This window comes from Pagrus major, chromosome 5, assembly GCF_040436345.1.
Source record: "Pagrus major chromosome 5, Pma_NU_1.0".
Taxonomy (NCBI): Eukaryota; Metazoa; Chordata; class Actinopteri; order Spariformes; family Sparidae; genus Pagrus; species Pagrus major.
Genome location: NC_133219.1, coordinates 14,699,059 through 14,720,155, shown reverse-complemented (window position 1 = coordinate 14,720,155; position 21,097 = coordinate 14,699,059). Strand labels below are relative to the sequence as shown.

At 40.3% G+C, this 21,097-nt stretch overlaps 1 protein-coding gene across 3 annotated transcripts; it reads right to left on the bottom strand.

The window, feature by feature from the left end:
• Positions 1–517: 517 nt before the first annotated feature.
• tango2 (transport and golgi organization 2 homolog (Drosophila)) lies at positions 518–20,860 on the bottom strand. Of its 3 annotated transcripts, none has more exons than XM_073466490.1 (10): positions 20,777–20,860; positions 18,746–18,814; positions 18,133–18,258; positions 13,851–13,939; positions 11,587–11,706; positions 11,173–11,290; positions 3,557–3,624; positions 3,199–3,352; positions 1,897–2,001; positions 518–1,476 (listed from the first exon to the last, which is right to left on the bottom strand). In XM_073466490.1, the coding sequence occupies exons 3-10, from the start codon at positions 18,186–18,188 to the stop codon at positions 1,356–1,358; spliced, it is 831 nt and encodes a 276-aa protein (XP_073322591.1). In that variant the 5' UTR covers positions 18,189–18,258; positions 18,746–18,814; positions 20,777–20,860; the 3' UTR covers positions 518–1,355. The 3 variants fall into 3 exon arrangements, with proteins under 3 accessions (XP_073322591.1, XP_073322592.1, XP_073322589.1); XM_073466491.1 differs by lacking the exon at positions 20,777–20,860 and adding an exon at positions 19,354–19,546 and having other exon boundaries at positions 3,199–3,349; XM_073466488.1 differs by lacking the exon at positions 20,777–20,860 and adding an exon at positions 19,354–19,439.
• Positions 20,861–21,097: the final 237 nt, after the last annotated feature.

Here is a 21,097-nt window from a genome sequence, read left to right as displayed (position 1 = left end):
ACCTGTGCATTCCCTACTGTGACCTACTGAAATCAGCCACATTGCCTTATGAGAGCAAAATCTTGACAGTAGACTAAAGTACATATAAACATGTGTTCATAATTAATATGAAGTGTGGGTTCTTTGACATTAACCAAGAGAGATTGCAAGTGCGTCCTGGCTGCATAACCCCTCTACACACAAGATCGTAGAAATAAATGGCTCCTTTAAAACTCTTTAAATCCAGTATGCATAAAGGGCCAATATGCATTAATAGTAGATATTAAATATCTGCACATAGCTTTCTACAATAGGAGTTTCTAAGCTACGAATTTCTCTTCAGGCTAGTGCTTGTGAATCTTGTTGAATCAGCGTCCTAACTATGAGTAACGTGGGGGGAAAAGTAACACAAGAAGCAGAAGTGAAATACATTTGCTAAAAAGAAGAGCCAGCTGTCTATTTGATAGAGATAAATGCAGTAGTCATTTGAGATGCGCATTAACACATGTGATTACTAAAAAAATGGTTTAGCCAAATGTGAGTGTTTGGATAAACTGTTTTTATTGTCAAGCAGCTGTAAAATTTGTTGTTTTATCATGGAAGCGGTCAGATATCCAGTGCCTGAAAGGATCTGCATTCAACATGGAAACATCTGTTGTAACCAACACTGAGACTAATGTTGTGCAGGGCTGTGGCATATATAATGAAATGCATGTAACAGAGTTACAGTAATTGGAAATTTAAAAAGTAGTTGGTAACTCTAATATATGACAATTACTGTGATCTTTAATCCGATTAACACATTCTATTGGAAAAACTGTCAATCTATGAATTCCTATTATCTAAAACAGCTGAAATACAATTTCTTAATTGCTGTTTTTAAAGGATGCTATCTCAAATTGCAGTCTGGAAATTGTGCATTAAGTGTATATTACTCTACATCATGGATTTAAAGAAGAAAATCTGACACCAACAAGAATAAATTGTATTGCATGAAAATAATCTTGTGCACGATGGTATAGATCGCATATCAAAGCAGGCTGCCATTAATCTGTGATGGATTAGACTTGTTGGAGCAGCCCAATCCTGCTGTTTTATGACATGTAGGTAAAATATTTTCCTCTACAAAATTATAAATGTTCTTTGGCAATCTTTTAAATTAGCACACACTTTCAAAAGATGCATTTTAACTTAAATCAAGAATAAGAAATACATATCACTGATGTTAATGAGGCAGCTAGTGCAGACTAGCTGAAGAAAAAGTGCAGACGAGTCTTGCTGCGACGGTGAGGTACAGCTGGAAGAGGGGGGAGAGGGGGGAGATGGAAGGAAAGGTGATGCTGAAAGGCACAGAGCTGGTATCCTCCATCATGTCTTTACACCTGTAGTTGAAACTGGAAAGAAGTGGTGCTCCACTTGCTTGTGTCACAGTTGAGCATGGTGCGCTCTGTGAAGGTCACGTTATCTTCTGCGTCTATGAGGATAATTGTGTTGGTCCTAAATGCGCAGGGACACAAGGGGATACAAGCAAACAAATATATAACATATAAAGTTAACAACTAAAAAATGCTTGAAAAATATCTAAGACCACAGGTGAGGGGCAGGAGTAACTCTCAGGGACAACTATGATAAAGTCACATTTGACTTGATCGACACTGAGCAGGCAGTGGCAGACAGTGCCTTGCTAAAGGCTTGTTGATGGCTCTGGCAAAGACAGACCTTCTGACCTTTTGGCTACAGGACAGTCTCTGTATACACAAATCCAGAAGATCCCTTTTCATTTCCTTCCTGTGGAGGATTGATTACACAGGGGATTTTTGTATATCAAGAGTTCTCTCTATGATCCAGCAGGGTAGCACAGCCCTGTCAGTCACCTCAGGTAGAAACAAACAAGGGGATATAGAGTTTGACACTGACCTTGTGCCATAATGAGTTGAGCGAACACACACCGCTGACAGAGCCTGGATCATGGGCTGGCTGTAACCATCACCCTGGCTCTCCTGAGCTGGATCAGGTGTGTTCCTGTTTAACAAACCCACAATAAAAACACATATATCATTCACTGTCAGAGTGCCCATGCAGTACATTTAAGTAAGAAATCTACTTGTGTGTAACATCCACTAAGGGTGTAATGTGCAAACAACAAGAGGGTTAGCTATCATTTCTATCAGTTATGAAAAACATTTTTATCTTACAATATCTTGAGATATGTGGTTGTCAGAATAAACACAGCTTTGCAAGAGTGCAAGTGCAGAGAGCAAGTGCAGAGTGCAAGGGGAAATCACAAACAACAATCGATCAGACAGATGTTAAACAAATGCCTGCTCTGACCCAATTATTTAAAATAAAAACAACTCATATTAAACAAAATGTAAAAGGAATGGTTAGACTTTAGACAGCAGCCTGTTAGCTTAGCTTAGCACAAAGACTGGAAATTGAGAAAACAGCTAGCCTCCGTCCAGTGGCAACAAAATCCACTTCTTCACACCTCTAAAGCTCACCTACAATTAATATGTCCCATCGTGATTGTTTAATATGTATAAAAATCTAAAAGTTTTATTTCCAGGCAGGGTACATCAACTTCCTGAAGTCTTGGCAGATATGCTGCACAACCTCATCGTGATAATAAAAGAAACGAGCTGTGGGTATCTTATGTGTCTTACAGCTTTCTGTTTACTGTAGAGACATTGGAGCCTTATTGGTCTTCTCACTCTCAGCAAGAAACCATAATCATGTTTCCCAAAATGTCATTATGTTTGTTACACCCTTTTGGTATTATATAATATCCCTCAAAAGACACAGTATTATCAAAAGGGGCTGACACAAGCTTGAGCTAAAATTGCAATCCCATACAGCAGCTGATTCAGAGCCCTGACACAGTATTTCTCTGATGTCTGGCATGTTCCAGGGACTCTGTCCAGCTCTGTACACACTGAATCAAGCAATGTTGACCCCACACATGGCACCTGACCTGGTCAAATTCAACAAACCACTCCACAGGACTAGTGAATGTAGATGTAGATAACAAACATCCATGACACCATTATTGGCAATTGATCCATATTTAACCCGAAGAATTGCATGACATCCAACATTAAGCCTTTAAATAAATAGATAAAGTATAACTATGAGATTATTTAATAACTAAAATCAAGATGACAAGTTGCTGTTATGAGGTGTGAATCTACAGCAATGTCTAAGTGGGTGTTCACCACTCACAGTTCCTCATTATTAAGGACGTTGAGAAGCTCCTGCACCAGTCCATCGCAGGACAGGGACTGGTCGTTGACCACGCTGGTGAAGTGACGCTTGCCTTGCAGCAGTTTCCTCCACGGAGTGTCCAGCAACGAATTACTCAAACCATAGATTCCTGCTGAGGGGCATGTGAAAAATAAAGACAAACATCCACAATAGGAAGTGTGGATAGTGACCTTGTGGCACATCTTCCAATAATAGACAATCTGAGAGCAATATCAACATGGAAATGTCAAGCTAACATGAATAGGCCATAGGCTGAGAGGAGACGTAAAAATGCGAAATGAACGGTTCCTGCAGCAACCATATTAAAAACACAGACCTGTTTTTAGATGGATGGGTTCAGGGCTGCCTCTGTTTCCATAGTAACACACAGTGTCTTGTTTGGCTCTACACGGGACACAGTAAGATGGAAAATTAGAGATTGCATTTAGTGATGATTATACTTGTTTAGGTCTAATTATGAAGGATGTGTCAAGAGTCAGAATGCTTCAATACACTTGAAATAAACACGAAACACAGCAATGTTCAAAGAAGCACTCCTGGGGGAATCATGTGAAACAGGTGCTCGGGGTGAAAGAGAATATCAACAGTGCACCATACAGTATTCTTTAATGTTTGATTGTCTTTGCAGTCCTGGAAAATGGGAATTAAGAAGCCCGTTTCATTTGTAGAAGCAATTCAATTGGGAAAATAGCCAACACCATAGTTAATTGCAACATTTAAATCTATCCTAAAGGAACAACTGGGTGAAATTAAAGCTTCGAAATACAAATTAGTGCTGCAAACACCTTTGACTACCACAAAACCCTTTAGTCACGGTGTTAGATCTCTTTGCAAAGTCCTCAGTTAGAGGGAATTTATTCAGTCTGAAAAATCTGTCTGACATCAAGGGCATCAGTGACGGCTTTGGTACAGGAGAGTGAATAATAAATTACGACCAAATCCTTTGAACCGGCAGGGGAATGAATTTTTTTGATGGCAATTTAATGACAGCCATAGCAGTGGCATCAGTCAATCTGAAATGTGGTGCAACACTGTTACAACATCTAACTTGGAAAGTTTCCCAGTCAAGAACTGGCAAGGCAGGAACAGAATATGCTGCTGGGCTTGTAGCTCTGTCTCGCACTTTATTGGATGGTTTTAAAAGCCAAGATACAAATCGTTCTCTGGTCTATATCATATATCATCGTAAGCAGTGGATGTTTGCCATTGAACCAATTAACAACATGTCTAAACATATCCGACGTGTAGAGCTGAATTGATTGACAGAAAGTTAACCGACAGCTATTTTGATAATTGATAAAACGAAAGAAGCAATTTGAGGATGTTACGAAACTCTATGAATTAAAAGATAACAAAGATAATCCTCGATTGCAAACCTATTGACAAGCCAGATAGCCCCAGTATATGAAACTCTATATATGAAAAAGCATTAATTTCTGGCTATTTGGTTTCAATAAGCTAGTTGTAATGTATTTACTGGTATGACTCAAGAAGCACAAGAAATATGTATAGTTTCATGTAAATTGTATTCATTTGCTTATCAAAGTCAGACTTTACTTAGGCTTAATACAATGCTGTGTTACTCCTCGTTTGTCCTGGAAGCAGTGAGGATCACTGTAGACAGAGTGATGTAAGAGACGCTGCGACATGTCAATACATATGCTTGCATTTAGCATTTTAACATGTAGGTGGTGACTGGACTAATTAAAGTTGTTGCATCTCATCTGATGAGTCAGTTTATTACCTTGTACAGCATAATTCATTTCATGGTTTCCTTTGGGACATTTCTTTTCAACCTCAGCATGATGACACAGTCTGACACTCTCACGTTCATGCCTTACAGTTGATTAGTGATAAACTAACTGTGCAGAGGTCATCCTTTACTGTTTACGCAGGGACTGCTCTGTCTTGTGTAAATTTCCTGAAGCGGAGCGTTTTCTAAAGGCGGGACAATATGTGTTGGAGCAGCTGCGAGAGAATCCTCAAAACCGTAGGTTGACATTACACCATCTCTCTGACAACAACAGAGGCCTTAATATTGTTTCCAGCTTGTATCCAAACCCAGTTGAACAGTCTGAATAAACAACCGCTTTTTCTGTGTTCCTATGGTTACTATGAACACAGCCGCACTGGCCATTGTTGATTCGGGTGTTAACGCTCACCCCTCATACATGCATGTGCACAGTAGCTGCTCAATGCGAACCAGATGGCACTGTAACCTGGAGAGAAACGGAAGAATCTGTGAAGCGTTTAACCTGTTGTCAGATCTGCTGTGGGCAAACACAATGTCTGAAATACTGTTTTGATCTTGGTATTGTGACCTGAACTCAGCAATACCTGAAAGGCCTCATGTCTATGTATACACTCTGCCAGTGGTATGCATCAAATTGACAGTGGTGGTAGCAGGAGGAGGATTTTGCAGAGTGATAGCTCTATTTCTGCTTTTTGAAACTGGCTAGAATATTGAAAGTCCCATCAGGTGTGCTGTGGGTTGATTTGGGCTGAGATGAGGGAACAGCAGGAGGTCAAGACCACTGGGCAGCGAATGAACGAGGAGGGAAGAGTCGAAAACAGGCTTTTTCAGATCTCAGTTAGAGAGGTAATCAGTATGCTGGCTGGGAGACGTTCTAATGAAGAGTCCTCTATACTGAGGCCGCAGAGCAGTTTCCCCATCGCCAGCTGTGGTGTGGTTGCCTGGAGATGGTTGGATGAGCTTTCAACATTATCAATTCAGAATGTAGATGTAGCAATGTTGGTGTGGGCTCTTGGGTAATGACAACATGTAGTCTTGTATCCAATCACACACATCTGTGCATGTACACCGACACATGCAGACATAAAAGGCATGGAATGAAGGAAAACACTGGATCGGTTTGGTGTTTGTTTTGTTTGTAATTATTTTGAGGTATATTAGATTCAGGGTTCTATGGATGGCAATGATGGGTGTGTCATTTTTCAAAAACTATTGGATGCATTACAATGAACATTGGTTTAGACATCCATGATAGCCAAAGGATGAATGCAAATGACTTTGGAGATTCCCCAAATTTTCCTCTATGGGGTTGACGTTAGTGGGTACAAGTAAAATGGCTCAACAACTATTGGACGAATTGCCATGGAATTTGGTACTGACATTCACATTCCCATCATGATGAACTGTAGTAACTTTCAATCTATTTTCTATCTAGCACCATCATCAGATCAAAATGACTAAATACTTTCAAAACTAATGACATTCCCATTATTCTTTGCTACGCTTTGAGTTTAGTGCTAATTAGCAAATGTTAGCAACACGTTAGACTAAAATGTTGAACTTTGTAAACACTACATCTGCTTAACATCAGCATGTTAGCATGGTCTTTGTGAGCATTTTGGAATTCTGACCAAGAGTGAGCACACCGTGACGTCACCCATACCATATACCGTATGAAGCCGCACATTTGGCATTACAGGCTGTCGCCATTTTGGCTTTTAGAGCCAGAAGTGACCATATTGGGATGGGAGGGGGGAGCTGGGGAGGATATCTTAATTAATTCTGAATTCTGAAGGCTGAATCCACGCAGCCTGGGCCCTCTCGGTCTTCAGTCGTACATACTGTGACTGTTCACTGTCATCACGTCAACTCCGCAAGGATTTGAGACTGCAAGGCAATATAAACCGCTGATGGCCAGGCCTAAAGACTATAATAAAAAAAGGCATTTTAATGCAATGCAATGCAACTCTATAGCCTGTTACTTTGATATACTCCGTATCATGATGTTGCTGAATATTAATTCAATTCAATTCAATTCAATTCAGTTCAATTCAATTCAATTCAAAGGGGCTTCATTGGCATGACAGTTTAAAAACAATGTTGCCAAAGCATCTTTCCAAACATTCGGACATAACATAACAAATAACACACCAACACAACACCAAGATTGATTTATATAAATTATATATACAGTATATACAGTGTGTGTGTGTGCGTGTGCCTGCGTGTGTGTGTGTGTGTGTGTCGGTCATTCACTGTCCCTCAGGTTGTGGCATGTTGACACATATTGGGCAGCAAGGTATGCCCTATCTCCCTCTCCCAGGAGTATTTTTAATTTTGATATGTCGTTCATCTCTTTGAACTCTGAGATTACCGAATTGGATTTATTAAAATAAATGTTCCTGGTTTCGTTGAATGCTTTACATTGTTATTATTATATATAACATATTATTTCTGGCCTACATGATTCAAGTAACATTTCAACAGTCACTGTTTTACAGATGCATAGTAAAGTTTGTATTGCAATGAACTGTGGGTACTTAAATCAGTGAAGCTCGGTGAAGTCTGCACCCCAAGTGGATTCTCTGGAAGTCTGCAGAAAGCCTACTTGAGGGCCCTTGTGGACTGGATAAATTGTGGGTTTGGACAGCCCTCATCACTCGCAGACTTCTCACAAACGGACTGCAAAATACTTGAGACTGCAAGGGCTGGGAAGTCTGGACATTTGGATGCAGTTTGAGAAACCAAGAACACACCTTGGTTGTGACTTATCAATCTGTTAAGCGGCACCCTAAAGCATACCCTACTTTATCGTCTATGTTACTCTGAAAGGTACCATCATTTACAAAATGGACATCATGCTGTACTGAAGAACACTTGAAACTAACAATTGAGACATAAGCTTCTTCTTGAAAGAAACCATCGGAGTTGCACCCTGCTGTGCCATTAGAAAGAATGCAGGTTCAAGGCACTTCTGCATTGGCGTAATTGTTTTAGAACAGAGAGCTCTCACCATATTTCCTACAGTGAATGATGCTGGTGTTAGTACTTTAATCAAAACATCAGCCACACAGAACTGCTAGCAAGGCTTTAGAATCTTAGTCTACATAGTCAAAATTATGAACTTGATTTAATCACTATAAATAATACTGATACTCTATTTCAACATCAGCTCGGCCTACAGTATGTGAACTCAAGGTGACCGCTGACTTGATAAATAGAACAGAATAGAGTACTATAATACTCTTATGTAACTTTAGTAACAAAATCACACCTGACCTAGAAGAGTTAGCCTTTCAAATCAGCATACATGGACAGCCTTTCATGGAAAGGTAAATGTAATGGGATTCAGCTCTCCCTCTGATGTATAATATGATCCACAACCATAAAGCCAAAATCAGCATTATTTTGATTTTTGTGGCATCTGGATTCACTCAATGAACAATGCAGGCTATATTTGAACCATTTACATCTCCTGCTAATTCTATTTAGTGCAAAGAGAATGGGACTTCTTCACAGGTAATTTTTACTAGTGCTTGGAAAAAACAAACACCAATAGCTGTTCTTTAAAACGTTGAGAGTTCATCCACCCCTGATACTCCATCCCTGGAATGTGCATATCTGCTGTTTTTCTTTTTTAGCTAAAACAAGTTTCTGCCAAGAATTACAACACATGGTTTGAGGCCATAATGATTGAACCACTTGCTAACGTTGTTTTTATAAAGCAGCCACACTCTGCTTGACTGAATGCGCATTAAGCCAGGCATTTCTTTGCGGGCAAACATCAGAGGAGATATTCATTAAAATGGATATTCTCTGGGCACTAGGATCAAAAACCAAAGCTATAGAAAAGTCAGATGAAATGTTGGATATGGAGCCTTGAGAGCATCAAGCCGAGAATATCTTAGATCAAAATTTAAATATATATGGCAGTAGCTCCTCTGAGGGAAGGCTCAGTATGATGTTCTAGGAAATGCCACTGACCGAATCACTTGTGTGTAGAACTCAACCCAACGTGGTTATAGATTATTAATCAAGGAAGTATTAGTTTAACAAGCATCACAATTAAAGAAGGCGCAATACATAAATCATGGCCCTCTGGGTTGTGTCTTAAGTGTACCCCCTTTTCTCTCAGCTGCATCTCAATGAGGGTGATCACACACCCTCTCACAAACTGAGTGAAGACAGAGAATGCTTAAAAGTGGAGGACACATCTTGTCCCCCACGGCCACCACATCATAAATCATGTCTCCGGTTACAGATGACTGAGAAATCCTCTAATTGTAATATAGGGCTTCTCTCTATCCACCAGATGTAGTTATTGATTTGGAAAGAAACTAGACGCCTTATTTCCTCTGGGCTGCCGGACACACTACAGTGGGAATCAAATAGGCTGGTAATGATAGTGTTTATTAAAAAGATTTAGGCTTGCTTTCTGTCACCGCGTGCCATCTCTATCTGTAGGGAATGCGGCTCCTATTAGACAGGTATGTGCGGAAGAAACACATGCACCACTTTCACAGCATGAGCCCAAAATGACAACCCAGCCAAAGCAGAAGACATGAGGCATTATCATGACATAAACACACTGTGTCTTTCGCTTTGCTGATGTCTCATGAGAGTGGGGTGATACCTTATTCTTTCATTACAGAAGAATGCCAGTGGGGCAACAAAGATGCAGCTAAGGCTGCTGGTCTTAACAAGAACATTTGCATATCTTGATGGCTTGTGGTCTGAGGCTGCAAATAGCTTATATTTTGTGCTGATGTGAAATAGTGATTGTCCCATCAAGCTTTGGATTTCTTCTCATGTTTAAGCTGTGTGCATGGGGCTGCATCATGAGACATACTTGGCATTTGAAGAGTTTGGAAGGTGGTGTCTTTTTTTGGCCTTTTAAGAAGGAATGGAGTAAACAGCGTGAGTGGCCTCACACCGTTTATCTGATATCGCCCATGTTGGTGTTGTTCATAGAACATCATAATTATTGTTGCTCCAGTACCATCATTTAAGCTTAGGAAAACGTGACTGCATCTGTAGCAAGCCACCATGGCTGAGTGGGTTAAGTACAGGACTTTTACCCAAGACACTGGGGTTTGTATTCTGTAGGATGAACAAATGGAGAACAAATTGATATACTGTTCAGTTATTATTTTCTGTTTCTTTTTCAAACTCACTGTATCAATAAAAGGCATCATATCCAATGATGATGATAATAATAATAATAATATCATTAGTCACTAATACAGCAGAAAACCAAGGCATTTCCCTAACCTTAAGGTGATGCTAAAAAATGTACAGAAGGGATGTGCAAGCAGAAGAAAATCCCTTTTGAGATGAGATCCTGCTTGAGGCCATGTTACCAGGATACATGGATCATGACACCAAGCTCCACTGTGAAAACCCAGATTTTTTTGTTTCTCCCCCAGCAGGAATACATGTTGGTAGGGGTGTGTGTTGGAGCTGAACCTCCAACCTCGAGCTGGCAGAAACTGAGACCTGTTTCCATGCCAATTGTCTACAGGGGCCTCCATCATGACAGCTATCTTGGTGTGCACTGATCCCACTTTGATTTTTCTCCCTTAAACAGATCACCAAGTCAAGTCAGGCTGGCAAAGCAGAAGAAGGGGGAAAAAAAGAAAAAAAAAACCCTCATTATTTTTAATGCTGCCTAGATTTTCGTTGTCTGAAAGCCTGAAATATGAACAGGTGTTCCTTCTGAATTTTAATGCTGGCTCTTTCACAGCTCAGCACCTGAGATTTCTTTTCAGTTTTGCCTGCTTAGCACTCCAGAGATGAAGACGCTGCTTTTGTGGTTTCATTCCAAGGTAAGGCCAGAACTCAGAGGATTAGAGTTACAGCCCATTCTCAACAAGTTTCCAAAAAAACCTCAGATTTAGAATCCTTTAGTGTGCAAGAACCTGCCAATGTCACTTCATGACACCCACACAGTGCAATAAAGAACTTGTCTTAACATCCAACAGCCTTAGGTGGCCATATTAGGTATTTTTCTCTCACACTCTGGAATAAATTTCAACTTGTGAAATGTGTCACATTGAGAGTATGGCTACTACTGTTAGACAACTGGGTCTTTTTGCAAGCAAATTGCAGTCTAAAGATACTCACGATGTTAACACCTACATTCAGATGGCTTTCACTACACTGCTACACCTTTCACGCACCTGAACTCCGCTGTGATGAGGTTGAAGCCGTTGTACTGGTGACTTTCTTGCGACACCTTCTTCAGGTAGGAGTAGCTGTCCTGATCCTTGTCCATAAGGTAGTTTGACACTAGGAATCCTGCAGAACAGTAAAGACAAAAACATGTATCTTAAATTATGCACTCAATAAATTCAGCCTAGCTGGTAATAATAAATACATAGTAAATATGTACATATAAATAATAAAAGAGAAATGTGAAACTTGGAGAAGAAATCACATTTGAATATACAATACCAACTTCTGAAAGTAATTACACAAGTAGACTTGAAATGTATCAGGAACAAAACAAATTATCGAATAAATCTGAAGTGTAAGCAACATGCAAAATGTGGAGACTTGGTAGGCATGACGTGACATTTTCACGACCGGCTCACCTCTTCCTTGTGCATCAGGGTTGGGACGTCCTTCCATGTAGTTGGTGATTGCAGCCAGCTTACCCCGCTTGTTGATCCCTAGCCATGATCCTCCTTCCTTACCGTATTCCTGGTCCAGGCCTGGTTAACACAAAAATTACAGAATTTTTACACATAAATCATTTTATTGATGGAAATAACAACTATCACAATCTGCCAAATGAAAAGATCCTAACCTCCATACATTTAAACAAATCACACAAAATACTCAATCAGTGAAGTCTTTTCTCACGTTTCTGCAGATTTTCCACAATGATTTTAAAACCCTCAGTTCAACACAGGTCAGTCTCCTTTAAGAAGTACATTGGATAACTACATTATTTGGTATTGATTATGGAGAATTGGTTGACTTCCATCTGATTAAGTATAATTACTTGGTTCAGCCTGTCAGCTTAACATGCAAACATGTGATGTCTGTCAACAGGCAGGCATACTAGTCATCTTATGATAAATAAAGATTCCAATAATAAATAAATCAGGAATAATTACTTTAATTGAGCTTTTCTTTCAATTAAATTCCTAGGAAACTTCCTTGAAAATTGTTTCAACAAACAAAGCATGACTGAACATGGACCTTATTCTCATAGGTTATCCCTTTCTCAATGTCCAGCATTTGCCTTACAACAATGGAGACCATCCTTGGCAAAGCTAACCCTCAAACTGCAAACTTTGATGCAATATGTCCTTCCTTCTAATACCACAGTCTGGCAGAAGCAGTAAGAAAACACACCGACTAGTCTACATTAAGATACACCTGCTGATCTACTGAAGAAACTCAACTGACTGTCATTGACATAAAAAAACAAATCACAAATTAGAACAAGTATATAAGGAGTATATCTCTTAAAATGTCTTTTCACTTGACTACCCTCATGTGCAGCTTTGGCAGTATTTATATAAACTCAATCCATCAGTAAATCCATTGTTTTCCTTCTACATTCCCCTCCTTCACATGACATGAAAAAGGTGGGGCTGCAAGTCTACTGCACTTCCTGGTGATCGATATAGACAGGTCCACTTACACTGACAGTGACCAAGAGAGCCAAACGGTCCTATCCCTCTGGGGGATGGACAGAAAGCTAGCCTGATCCCACTGGGAGCTATAGCTTACTTCCTTTCTCGTCATGCTATGTCTCCTTCAGGGCCCTGCCTCCACATCCTCCCAGCCCCGCAGATAAGGCAGGACCATTTATTCCTGTCACATCGCATAAAAGCAGCCATCAATTAAGGGCCCACTACTGGAGTTCTGACCCCTCTATTACAGAGGGGCGAAGGAGACGGATGAACAACAAGGCTATCTCTGCGTTTCCTCCTCCAGCAGGAAAAAAAGGGATGATTGATTTCCTCTGCTTGGCTATAATGTGTATTAGACATCAGTCAATTAAATATAGTTTACTGCGGGTGGGGATGTCGTGTGACGGAGTGGAGGAGAATCGGATTCCAGGGTGAAGTAGACAGATTTTTCCTTGATTATTGAAAGCCATTTAGCCTTGAAGAAAGACAACATCTGCTGCATTTTCACACAGTCACAGAGCATAGAGAGGTATGTTTTAAAGTCTAAAACATATCGAATTTGTCTAGATTGAACTCAAATTCTTCTACATCAGTTAAACACATTATCTGTTGCTTGATTTTGTATGTGTATTTGCAATTTTCTTTTTTACCATTTTTGCCAGGTCTCCCTTATTGTGATCTACCTGGTTTAAAGGTCCCATATTATGGCTGTCTGCTAGAAAATGCTTACATGTGTTTATGTTCAGAAAAACACATTATTTTGCTCATACTGTCTATTGCTGCAGCACTTCAGCCTGAACACGCCATTTTAGGCCCCCTCTCCTGAAAAACCCAGTCTGCTCTGATTGGTCAGCTCTCACAGGCCCCAATAGGCACAACCTACTGTGTATCAGCTCTACTGGTGTTTTTGCAACCACGGCCATGCTGGGGGCGTTGCTGAGGGTGCTGACTGTATACTTGTGTCATCACAACCTTACAGAAGTCCTCTCCGCTCGTTTAAAGGCAGAGTTTCTGACTACGGGCTCTGTGCATTTCTTGGTGGATTGAGTGTTTTGATACTTCGACTGTCTCATGCTTTATCTTTACTGATTATCTCGTGTTAAAGAAGACAAGCAGAGAGTATTTCAGTCAGTGCTATGTAATTTGCTCTCTTCTTCAAAACTTGTGTTTGCAGGGCGTGAAATAGTGAGTGGTGAGCTGGAATCACTCACCGCTGAGGATCTCACTGTTGGTCCCCCAATAGTCTGCAGCTTTGGATGGCCTGTTGTAGAACTCATCTCTGTTTGCAGCCAAAATTAGCCTGAGGAGAGGGAGGGAGAGGGCTTTAGTTTGTTGTTTTTGTTCATTCAGTGAGTCTTGTTCGTTCGCTCTAGATGTGAGCCAATGAGGTATTACCATTGCTGGTCCAAACAGCAGATCCCTCATCAATGACTCATTCATCATCATGAACACATGATATCCCATCCTAGAAGTTAATGAGTTGGTAGACAGATAGACAGACTGTTTGCTGCAGACTGCTGGACACAGTGCTGAGTCACTGTCCCTGACATTATAGATGCGTCCAGGAGTCTTCAACTATAGCGATATTACAAATTGATTGAGCAGGCTGCAGAGGGTACAAAAGGTCGAGGTTATAAGGAGAAGGACCTTTGATGATGACCAAAGAGGAGAGGATCAAAAGGAATGTGACATCAAAAGGCCAAGCCAATATAAAAGTTACAGACAACCCGACTTAATACAGAAGGAAGGAAAGTAAGGAAGTGAAACAGAAGTTGAGATCCAAGTTCAACAGGTTCTGAAGAACGAACGAAGAAATAAGTTCCAAAAGAAAACAAATATGTCAGACTTAATTTGGGGGAAATGCATATAAAACAAATCAGACATCTAGAATATTTACATTTGATAAGATGGTGCAGCCAGAAGACATAATATATGATGCGATCAGAAAGTGTGGAATAAGATCATTTTTCTAACCTTAAAGCTACTAAAGAGGTAAACTGGATTTTAAGGGATAAAAACGATTTCAAGTAATAAATATTAACCTAAATCTGTGACAGATCAAGATGAACCATCTTATCCTCATCTCACTTTGCGAAGCTGTGTGTGCCTGCCTTGCATCAGCAACCTTTCCAGGAGTTTTATCCAATTTGAAATCTGTTTTTATTGCCAAAGCAAGGCTACTACACAAACACTTACTGATACAAACAAGAGTAAACAGCCTGGAAAAGAGTGTGATCGGAGTTTTAATAAATCACCTTGTATGGGAGTCTGTAGTGTAGTCTGATGTGGGCTGCCAGTCAGCACTGCACTACACTTGACCTGCATTACAATTCAGGTGAGTCAGTGAGCAGTATTGCCATTATGTTGATGGTCATTAACTACGAGAACCTGCATGGTGACCTGTATCTAATGACAGTTAGCCATTAGTTTCCTTTACTAGCAAGTCACTACTGTAAACCACGTAGCAAGGAAATGTAACATCACTTAGCTTTTATATGCATACTGTACATCTCCACTCAGCTTCTGTTATTCACTACTCACATAGCAACACCCATGCACACAACAATATCCACTTCATCTCACCCAATCAGCAGTTATGAAACACAGAAAACAATTAGTCCCTTGCTCAAAGGAAAACATGACCTCTCACTATTGCAACCTGTGACTTTTATAAACATGTATTAGCATTTTTAGCAGACATTCATATAATAGACTCGTGGTGTGTAAGCAAGCAATGCACCAACATAATTTATCTTTGTCGATAAAACTATATGTTGTGTATTTATGGAATTGGAGTTAAAGATCATTGAGATATGGATTTAAACACTGCAGAGAGGCAATTTTAAACCCTTGGGCAAACTACACAGGCTAGAAAAAGAAAAAAGAAGGCCATTGGCATTTATTGACCTCTAAAATAGCTGTATGTTCCATCCGAGCTTGGCAATGGTCCCCCTATTAATCTTTGAGGATGGGAGCTTGGATCCTGTTAAGAGCAAACAAATAAACCAAACTGACCTAATAGGGGTCGACCCCTGCGCATCAAGGGCTGACGACAGCTTGTTCCCATGGCACCCTGTGAGCCACCACTGCTCCACAAAACAAAGCTAACACTAATGATGCTACACCAGTGAGAGAGCATCTGCTATCGGATCCTGAGGGGAAAAAAATCACATGCGAGCAGCTCGGATCACAGTCAGCCAGCTGCATCATGTAGGAGGGATGGCGAGAAGCAGAGAACTATCAAAGCTCTTCATGAATATTGAACTTTTGTATTCAATACACACAATGGCTTATAGACTGAGCAGGAGCCACAGGTTTGCTGTGGAATTAATCATTCAAGGATATTCACAATTCTCATTGGGTCCTTAGGAACATAGCCATATGTGCTTTCCTATTAAGCCAGTGTTGGGCCAAAATGTCAACTTGCTTACAGCACCTATCATGATTTAAGTTGGCAGATTGCCATGAGCGACATCACACTCCTAAGGCAGTCGACAATTTTATCCCCACCATTGCAAAAGCTCTGAAAAACTGTCAGTGAGCCGTTTTGTTTAGTCCATCAATATTTACATGACACTGACTAGCCTGAAGGAAGTGCTATAATAACAGGTCAAATTCAATTACAATGCTGATTGGTTGATTGCAGAACTCATTTCATTCTGAGCAGCTGAAAAAGCTGAAATAAAGAAAAAACATTGCAGGCTAGGAACTGAGTTTCAAAATACAGAAACCTTAGCATGTGGGTAATCATTGAGTCATTTGTGCTGAATATGAACCCATTTAACCCCTGCAGGTATATTCCTGTCAATTTGTGCTGTGGGAGTGTAATAATATGAAATTACACTCTTAATGAAACTTTAATCGTGCCTTCAATCCAATTTAGTGTAAGTATTGCAGCACATTCCTTTTGATTTAAACATCACTGCAGCAAAAAAATAAAAAAATTCTGCAACTAATAGTCTATATATAGCACTGAGGTAACCACATTAGGACACAGTACGTTTCACCTTTCCCAAGGTTCAGGTCTGAGTCAGTGCTCATACCACACCTCTGCTGTGATCTCCTTAGGCGGGGTCAGACTCCCAGAGGGAAGGACAGAGATGGACTATGGCCAGGTACAGAGCTCACTCTCCAGCTCAGGGGAATTTTAATAAGCTGGACTCCACATCGGCCCCTAACTCACAATGACTGCTCAGAGCGCACCAGTCTGTGCTGCCCACTGAAAGGAGTTAGCATTTACTGCTGGGTAGGGTACATGGAGGTTGCACAATGATTCATTCAGCACTTTAAAGTGGTAGATTTGAGCAAATGTGATGTATTTTCTATAGTACTTATCATTTCACCATTGCTAAGTAGATTATGTGCCCGATACAGAGGGCTATTCATGTCAGCCAATGAAAAACTTGGGCTGTGGCAATGACTGACAACTCCAAAATAACATATCAGTTTGTTCCAAATGTTTATAAAACAGATAGTAAAACAAAAATGCTCTTCTCTTTACTCATTTGTTACGATGCTGCTATTTGTGTGTGCTTATGTCTCTGCTCAGAGACACACTAGACAATTCTGGAACAAGATGAAATAGGGAGCACTGCAGCCTTGTCAGACTATGACAGCAGGGATTTATCAATCTGAAAGGTTGGTCCTCTTATATTTGTTTTTATTTCATAAAAACATAAATATATCTTCTTTCGCTGCATGTCTCAACACTTCACTGAAGCTATATGATGTAAACTCAGTGAAATATTCAATCCCAGCCCTGTGTGTGTTTTTTTATTTTTTAGAACTGCATCAAAAAGAAATATCCTGCATAATTTGTTTGAAAATTTCCCAAAAATGCAACCTGACACATTGGGGATATTAAAAAAAAAATAGCCTCAAAGCTGTTTATGAAGATGGACCAAACAGTGGGTATGTCAGGATTTTAAAAAGGTGCTTATGATGTTTGATCCTTATCTTGGTGTTTTTCTACTTGCTGCTTGACACTTTAGATTAACAGTGACATTGTATTAAAGACACCATTCTTTGGCTGCTCTACCAGAGTGCTTAAATGCACTCTAGTAGAGCAGGAGTAGAGCAAGATACTACAAGCTTCATGTGTGCAGTTCTGTGGGTGACTGTGCTCTCTTACCTCTGTGCACAAAGAGGGTCTGATTAAAGGAAAAAATAATTTTGGTTTGAATTGTGTAGAGTTTTGATGTACTGGGTTTGTTCCAGAACTGCTTACAAGGATTAGTGATTGTTTGCAAAGTAGCTGTAGCTAAAGTACAACCCTGGGGCTTTAAGTGCAATAAAGATACATTTTCTGCACATGCAGCATTTCATGATTACATCAAAGCATGATCTATCTTGAGACATAATATTTCCCTTGCAAGTCCTTTCTTTTGGAATTACCTGTCTTGTACTGCATGGATGACCTATATACAGTTTGTATATACGTACACTGAATTACACAAGAAGTATCACCATTTGCTGAAAGGATAAATTGCTCACCTGTAGGCATTTTTGGATGCAGGCCGGGGGTCAAACTTGAAAAAAATTATACACATGGATGTATTGGGGAGGGATTGATGACAATGTTTCACTCAATCCACATCTGCCTTCAAATCTTCGTCATATCTGACAAAGAGAAGAACACAGAAAAAGAAACATGCACCTGTGTTAAGTGTTGGTGTATGAGATCAGGGATGTTCAAATTGTGCAACATCGTACAGATAGAGATATCAGCAGATTAAGGATTTCTTCACTGTGAGTGTTTATAGACCATTGGGCTGCAATTATGAATAAAATTCACTGTCGATTGTTTTCTATATTAAATCGATTAGTTGTTGGTCGATAAAATGTCAAACAATGGTGAAAAATGCCAATCAGCATTTCCCAAAGCCCAAGATGAGCCCTTGAATGTCTTCTTTTGTCCACAATCCAAATATATTCACGTAAACGTCTATGATCCCAGCTTCTTAAATGTGCATATTTTCTGGTTTCTTTCCTCCTCTAAGCATATGGCCTTTTTTGCAGCTCTTAAAGAGCATACATCTGGAAGAAATGACTTGGGTATGTGATGCACTCATCAGAATCACAGACCAGTGATTATTGCAATACTTACATGGCGTTTTTGGCTGCAGGACAAAGAAGTGGACCATCCAGAGTGCATGCTGTGTGTACCTCTGTGAACCTGCCCCATGTTCAGAAAGGTAGGTGTTAGCCATAGTATCATAAACGTGCATTATCTTTATTATTCTTTTCATTGTAATGAGTGCAAAGGTAGCAATTAGGCAACATGAGTCACAATGTCATGTCGTGTCATGTCATTCAGTGTTGTGCTGGGCAGTGTGCTGTAGTCACCTGATACTACAATGCCAGCAGTTAATAACTGCTCATTAGACAGTTACCATTACCTGTAGAAGTTAAAGGTCTAATAACCCTGTGTTAAACAAGTAACAAGCCCTGTGGCAAGCTATTAATAGTTGCTACAGTCCTGCTACAAGATGAGCTAGCTGAGTAGCATAGCCACTGTCTGTTGTGTACGTAGCTGAAAACAAGTCTTGCCTTGCAGACCAGAGTGGTTAAGTAGCATTATAACATGTGGCTAGTTCCTAGATCCAAATAGTTTCAGCACAACTTGGTAACCTGGGCAAAAACAAGCTATCGTTAGCATTAATACAGTCAGAAAAAGGAACGAGAACGCAAATGAAGCGAACTTCAGCTACCTACCTAAACTTTGTCATGCGCGGCACATTAGACTGCAGATAACGTCTGCTCAGCTAACTGTTCGCCTGTTGTCTTCAACACAGTTGAACAGTATCGGCGAACTGTACTCCCTGTCCCTTTACACTCGTTGTTGACAACTGAAAGGAAGTGTTCACACTGAATGACCTCGATTCGTGTCTCCAGTCGTCTCATAAACGTCCACAGCGGGATGAGAAGGTTTATTCTCTATGCGTTGTCCCGAGTCCCGCCCACCCCGGCAGTCTAAACACGTAAAACGAGTGCACTTCTATCAAAGCTCCGAAGTTCGCTGTGATTGGTCAGAAGAAGGAGCATTACTAGAACAAGCGCGCTAACAGCAATCGCCACTAATTGCCTTTCCGGTTAGACATTCAAAAATAAAAGCATGGATATTATAAGTGTTTTGGCGAGATTATTCACAATATGATTTAGTCTCGGCTTGTTGAGACCAGGACAAAAGTTCCAAACCTGAAGCACAAGGGCTGTTTGATTACAGCACATTCCTCCAGGGATACCTAAGAAATATGAGCACATAGCCTAAATAAATAGAAAGGTAGATAAATACACTATTAGGCTAATGATCAACACATGCCTTCAACTGTGTGTTGTACACTATTTTAAAATGTAAAATTATCTCAATGATGAATGCAGATTGCCTCTTCACCAATCTACACAAAATTGTAATCCTACTGTTTTACTCGACGTTTGCGTCGCTTTTTCAAAACTTTTACTTTGAAAAGGTAGTCTTTATTATATTTGTGCTGACTTGACAATGCCACAGTACCATTAAATTATTATAACAATAGATGTGCTGAATCTGGAGAAATAGAAGACGGGACAGATGATGAAATATAATAAAAATATAACTCGTATATATGAGCGACTAACTGATCAAAACTCTGTTTTGTGGCATTTAATTGGCTAATTAACCGAATACAAACATTAAAGCACACACTAAAGCACTGTGTACTAATTGAATGACAAAAACTCAAAGTAGGCTAATAAAAAGAACAAATTGCTCAATCGATAATTCCAGATAAGAAAAAAATCAATCACACATTTCCTCCAATACTGTGCGAGTGATGATGGGGCGGAGACACTTGGTGTGACCACAGCATCCAGCACTGTTGTGGATGAGAGGGATAGGGGCTGCTCTGCCTTCCACACAACACAGCGTCGCAGTAACTAATCAGTAATAATTAACGGTAGTCGCTTCGTGCACAACAAATAACTTTTAAGTCACTTAGGATACTTCCGTTTTTTGCATGCTGACTGGAGGGACGCACGAGCAAGCAGCCTGACAACTACAATTTGAGATTTGGGGAGGCTTGTTAACAGTAGTGTCCCCGCAGCAGCACCCAAGTTGCATCCAGAACAACGTTATTCAGCAGAGGCTCGGACTACCTACCGCACACCAACACTGGAGAGTCTCTTCGCTTCCAGCAACAAACACGGAGGGACAGGAGAAAACTGAGGTAAACAGCAATACGGCTCTTCGCTTTCTCGCGTAAATCCATGTGGTGATTACCTCGCCATGCCAAGTTTTTAGCCTGTGCCGTTGCAACTCAGGAGGGTGTGACAACACTGTGATAGCAATAACGTGAAAGCAATGTCAAATTAAATGGGAGAGCGGGAAAACAGCCGTCGTGAACAGGTGCAGGGATGAGGCGTATTGATTAGGATGCGCGGACCTGGTGTGAGAAAATATTTATCACGCTTTTGTTAGATA

Excerpts from the sequence above, each read along its gene's own strand:
- tango2 (XM_073466490.1), bottom strand. The coding sequence starts at position 18,188 with ATGTGTATAATTTTTTTCAAGTTTGACCCCCGGCCTGCATCCAAAAAT. Across the intron at positions 11,707-13,850 it reads CAACAGTGAGATCCTCAGCG|GCCTGGACCAGGAATACGGT; the intron begins GTGAGTGATTCC and ends TGTGTTAACCAG. Across the intron at positions 3,353-3,556 it reads ACCCATCCATCTAAAAACAG|CAGGAATCTATGGTTTGAGT; the intron begins GTCTGTGTTTTT and ends CATGCCCCTCAG.